Below are 5771 nucleotides of genomic sequence, written 5' to 3'. Positions count from 1 at the left end.
GTTTCATTCAGGCATGTAGTATAATTTCACAAAGCTAGTCAGAACAGAACATTCTGTTTTTGCTTCAAATTATTAAATCAAATTATGTATATGAAATTATATAACTTAATGATATGAAATGATATAAATGATATGTATATGAATTATATAACTAAAATTAAATAACTGTAATTACAGATTTAGGTTAAATAAAGATGCCAGTCTTTACTTTTTCTTATTTTTAGGAACAAATCAAAAAAAAAATAAACAAATTCTAATGTTCCTAATATTCTGTATGTTGCTAACGCGATGAGTGAACAACAATATGAAAGCGGCTTCACGAGACGAATGATGAGCAAATATACAACAGAGAGAATTAAATTAAATTTCTTGAATTGCGCGAGACTGTTGAAAGCGCAACAGCGCCGCCTTGTGACACTGCAATGTGCAGTGCTCTTTTTTTAATGAAATCATTTTGAAGTTTAATAATCGATAGGCTGTATCGCGATTTATGTTTTTCCATCCCCAAAATATAAGACTACTTAAAATGATCATTAAGATGTTTGTTTTACCATTTCATGTATTGAAGTCTTTTTAAGACATTAAATTTAAGAAAACTCACCCAGAGGGATTTTGCTTTATTCGCACACATGCTCCTTAAATACATTTTACAGTTCGCGCACATCTATTGTTATTTGCGACTGAAGCTCCCGCACTGTCGAGCCCTGTGTTTGTCTGTGAAATGCGTCTCTGCAGCGCACGTGGGAACGGCAGCGGGAGTAAACAGTTCTCGCGCGCACAGAACGAGCATATACAAAACGTGTAGGGCGAGGGGAGATTTTCCACTAGTTAATCAATCGCGGACGGTTTCATTATTTTGGGCGGATAAAAAAAGTATGAGAATAAAAATAATAAAAGCAAAAATGTTTCACCATATATACTTGGGCGGCCGTTAATATACCTGGGTGGCCCGCCCAAGTAAAGTCTATGTGTAGGAAGCACTGATATATAATAAAAATATATAATATATAAAATATATATAAATATTGATATTATGATATAAAATTACGCATCATCATATGTTGGTTTCGCTGCCCACTCCTACATCTCAAGTCAGCTACACCAGTGTATCATTGCAGGCATATCGAAAATATTCTATTTTGTATGTGCATTTGCTCTTCCAAATGTTTTGATTTGGACTGTTTGAAACTTTTGAAACTGGGGTTTTCACAGTCCTGGAACACCTGGAGAATCAGGGAACTCCAAAGGAAACTTTCACAGCGCCTGGGAAATTCATAGAAATTAATAAAATCTTAAAATGCATGGACATTTTTATAGTCAATATAATTTTAGTTCATCTTAATTCTTTAGCGCAAACTGTTCTTTGTGTTTCACATAGTTTTCTATTCAAGTATTTGTAAGAATCCAACCCTCCGCAGGGGCACCGCACCCTTCACTGCACTCAATGACAAATTAACCCTCTTTAATTGTGGGTGAGTTATGCAGCTCCTGGTGCAGCGGTGTGAGACACAATCTTGCAGCCTTTTATTGGGCTAATAAATCTGGGAGGGTGGCAGACGGAGCCTGTGCAGCCAGCCGGATGGTACTTTGGGGTGGGTGAGAGATAAGAGACTGGAAACCCGCTCTCTCTCATTACCGCAGTTTTCACCAGAGTTTTTCCTGCATGTTTGGGGAATCTTATCAGCCTGTTCACGCGTCACCCGTCCTCTTTTGTCATCTGAGCACAGAACAGAAGCAAGATAGCAATTAATATCCTGAGCAATCATGCAGGATAAATTATGAACATGCTTAAAAGTGAAGAAACAGTGCGGTATTGTTTGTTATGCTAATGGCTGTACTTGTAGTGTATGTGCGTTTGTGTGCACGATTTTTTTCTATTCAGGAGCTGTGTGGGTGGCACTGCCTGGGTCAGTGGTTTACTCTACTCTTGCAAACCCATGCCAGGCATCCTGCAGGCAGAATACAGATCCCATCCCCCCCTGAAACCAGGGATACGGCTCCGTGCTGCGAGAAAGCGTGAGACAGAGGAAGCGAATTGGACACGTCCTAAGATGGCTGACAGGTGTAAATAAAGCCAAAGAGGGCGGGTGAACCACAGAAATCCATTTCCCAGCAAACCCGGTGATTTATAGCCCGTCAGGAGCAGCGCTCTCGCCAGCACCAACCGAGCAGCAGAGAGCTGTCAGGACCGCTCCAGTGCGCCCACACCCCCCAATCCGTCCGCTTCCACGCGCAACTTTTCACCCGAAAGCTATCGACGTCTTGCGCTCAGAACTGAAAGATACACAACCTCCGTCTCTGCCTTTGTTAGCGTCTACCGTCAGAGCGCTTTCGTCCGCCCCCGTGCTATTACGGTCACTTCTGAGAGCTGAATATTACACACCGGGCTGAAGATAATCACATGCAGTCTGTATTGTAGCACAATTCACATTTTTCTTCTCCCTTTTTTCTGGGGTTGATGAGATCAGGAGCCTCACAATGTAGTTTCACTACTTTATTCAGGTACCTGCGGCTATTGACTGTTGATTCAGGTGGGCTACCTGCTGCATTCATCCGGCGCTTGGATCGAATTTTATTATCACGACTGCAAAATTCCATCGTTTAGATATTGGTTTTCGGCATCACAGCACAATGCGGTTTATTCGATGCCATGGCAAGGCGGAATTGCGTGACGGAGCTCGAGGCGGCACCGTGACTCAGAAGATTTATTTTAAACCGCTGTTTCTTCACTGCCTGTTGTTATGATAGCGTTATCTGTTTCAGAGAATTGGAAGTGCTTTACTGCAGGTCTAAAATCTGTCTGTTTTCTCTCTCTTTCTCCGCAGGACCTCGATGGGCCTCGTGGAATCTTGGTGTGTTTATTTGTATCCGCTGTGCTGGAATACACCGAAACCTGGGAGTGCATATATCACGTGTTAAATCCGTCAACCTGGACCAATGGACCCCCGAGCAGATTCAAGTATGTGTGTTTTCATGTGTTGGTTGTTTTTTCTTTCTTATGGTGCTCAACAAGATGTTTTGGGCCTGTTGATGACCTGACTCTCATCCGACAGATTAAGGCAGTACTGCTATTTCACAGAGTCTAACATATGTTGGTCACATTCTCTACTGTTCAAAAGTTTGGGGTTGGTAAGAATTTCTTAAAGGGATAGGTCACCCAAAAATGAAGTCTCATTAATTACTCACCCGCATGTCGTTCCAAATCCATATGATCTTCATTTATCTTCAGATCACAAATTAAGATATTTTTGATGAAATCTGAGAGCTTTCTGACCCTCCATAGACAGCAACACAACTACCACATTCAAGGCCTAGAAAGGTAGTAAGGTCATCAATAAAATAGTCCATGTGACATCAGTGGTTTGACCTTCATTTTATGAAGCTACGAGAATACTTTTTCTGCACAAAGAAAACCAAAATAACGACTTTATTTAACAATTTCTTCTCTTCCATGTCACTCTCCGATGCGCATTCACGAGAGGACCGTCATTATTTTTGTTTTCTTTTGTTATTTTTGTTTACGAGAGTACCACGACGCATGTGTGAATTGATATAAAGTGTCCTTGTTGAATAAAAGTATGAATTTTTTAATGGTTTTGAATGGTAGTGTTCATTTATTTTTGTATTTCAAATGGAAACATTTCACTAGAGATGTACTGATATTGAAATTCTGCCCGAGACTTGTAATCACACCAGTAATTATTTTTATGTAAAGGCTAATATTATAAATCAGTACTACGGATAGTAAATTAAAACACACTAAATCTAAAATAAATATTTTACAAGTGAGTTTAGGCATCATAACATTATAATTTATGGTGTTATTATTAAATATAAATATATTATTTTTTTTATTTAAATATTCCAAATTTCCATTCCAAATAATAAGAAAAAAATAAAAATATATATAACATAATGATAATATTAAAAAAAATGGCTAATATCCGTCTGCGTTCCTATCTTTTTGCCAAAGTTACGTCTAGTTGTGTATAGTTGGCTAACATATATGTGTTTTTATCTAAATTGCAAACCCTTGAAGTATAAAATAGAATAATTGTAAAAGTATGTTTGCTATATTTGTGGTGGGGACAGTGATCAAGCCAACATAAAAATCCTTGTTGAGCCCTTCCTGAAGTTATTAGGACACCTGTTTTTCTATTGTAGTGTGAGTGATGGCTTCAAAACACACTGCATCATGTAGTCCAGATAACCTTCATTCATATTGCAGGTATACTTGTGTAACTGAATATGTGTGTTTCTGTGTGTTGTGCTTTAAAAAAACAGTGTGGCTTAAAAGATTTATGAGTTTTTAAGCAACCAAAAGGGAGTCTTGCATCTCCCCTTTGCATATTAATTGACGTCTGGATGGATAATTAATTCTTGATGGGTAATTACTTGTCTGTTTTTCAGCATCTCCTCTTCCTTCGGTCGGATCCATCATCCTCATATTAATTTGTCTCTGACAGGCTTAGACGTACGTGACATAGAACTGATAATGCAAATGCGTGTAATTTGTATATGTTTGAAATAGCTTAGATTACATGTTTAATTAAGAATCAGGGCCATAAACTCGCACAGACGACTGAGCTTTTTTTTTTCTCTTTTTAGTCTGTTTCAGGTTAAAAGGTCATGCATTTTACCACTAGCTTTCTTAGGAAGTTAGGAACTGTGATGTGTGCCAGGAATCATGGTACAGATATCTTGCACCTTCACTCTTGTTGCCCCGGCGATTGTGCACACAGCAACCAATCAAATTTCACCACCTCAAAGAATGAATGAGGTCACTTTTTATTCAGAGGTCATTGCAGTACTTCAACATCGAGAGAGAGATCAATTTATCTTGCTAAATACATTTTTTCCCCCTCAGGTCATCATTTAAGCAGTTTAAATATGTGAAGGGTAACATTGTACAGAGATGCATGTTTCAGAGTTTACACTTATTTAGACTAACTGCTTCATGAATTGCACTTGATTAATTTGTTTATTGGTCTTATAGAATTTTGTGCTATATGTTTTGAGTTTCTGCACTTTTAATAATGGACACTAACTGAGTTTTGAACCAATTAACAAAACTGTGAAAGTGTGTTTGTGAATGAATTCTCAATTTTTGTGCAATATTTTTTGTAAAGAAAACTATGAGAAATACTATATCAAACTATTTGTCTAATGTATATGTAGCTTGAAATAAAATGTGTACTTTTAGAGATGCACCGATTGCAATTTTCTTGGCCGATTCCGATTTTTTGTTTGTGTGATCTGCCGATACCAATTTTTGCCAATTCTGATTTTCTTTCTAAGAACTATAATTGAAAGCATATACCAACAAAAATCTACTTTTCTTCAATGCAAAGTTTTATTTTCATAAAAAAAACACAAGTAAAAAGTCAGTAATAAAATAAGAACAAATAAAAAAAATTGCAAACAACAGCACAAATAAATGCAATAGAATAAAGAGAGCTATGAAACTAAGTTTTTCAGGTTAAGTAAGTTTTTATTCAGTTAAGAAATACTACAGAAATTAAATCTGTAACACATCCAGTGTTATTTTACATTTGATTACTTTAATTTCTGTAGTCTTCATTGTAAAAATTAAATACAGATTAATGCTTACCATTAAAGTTATAAAACGTATTCAGTCAAGAGCAGAAAGTGATTTTCTTTGTCTTTTGTTCTTTGATTAACATGACACAGCAGCATAAATATTGGACTGCGGTCCCTTTAAGAGTTTATCCACGGACCCAATATACTGTTACACAACATGCGTTCTCTTT

General features: G+C 37.2%; 1 protein-coding gene across 2 annotated transcripts in view; it reads left to right on the top strand.

The window, feature by feature from the left end:
- smap1 (small ArfGAP 1) overlaps positions 1-5771 on the top strand; it is a 136151-nt gene that overhangs the window by 33998 nt on the left and 96382 nt on the right. For both annotated transcript variants that reach the window (XM_016493943.1, XM_016493874.1), the window contains exon 2: positions 2826-2959. In XM_016493943.1, the coding sequence (XP_016349429.1) occupies positions 2826-2959 (134 nt within the window). The remainder of the gene's footprint in view (positions 1-2825; positions 2960-5771) is intronic.

The sequence above is a fragment of the Sinocyclocheilus anshuiensis genome, unplaced genomic scaffold, assembly GCF_001515605.1.
Source record: "Sinocyclocheilus anshuiensis isolate Anshui unplaced genomic scaffold, SAMN03320099.WGS_v1.1 scaffold193, whole genome shotgun sequence".
NCBI lineage: Eukaryota > Metazoa > Chordata > Actinopteri > Cypriniformes > Cyprinidae > Sinocyclocheilus > Sinocyclocheilus anshuiensis.
The sequence above is the reverse complement of the archived record's forward strand: the minus strand, read 5'-3'. Positions and strand labels throughout refer to the sequence as shown.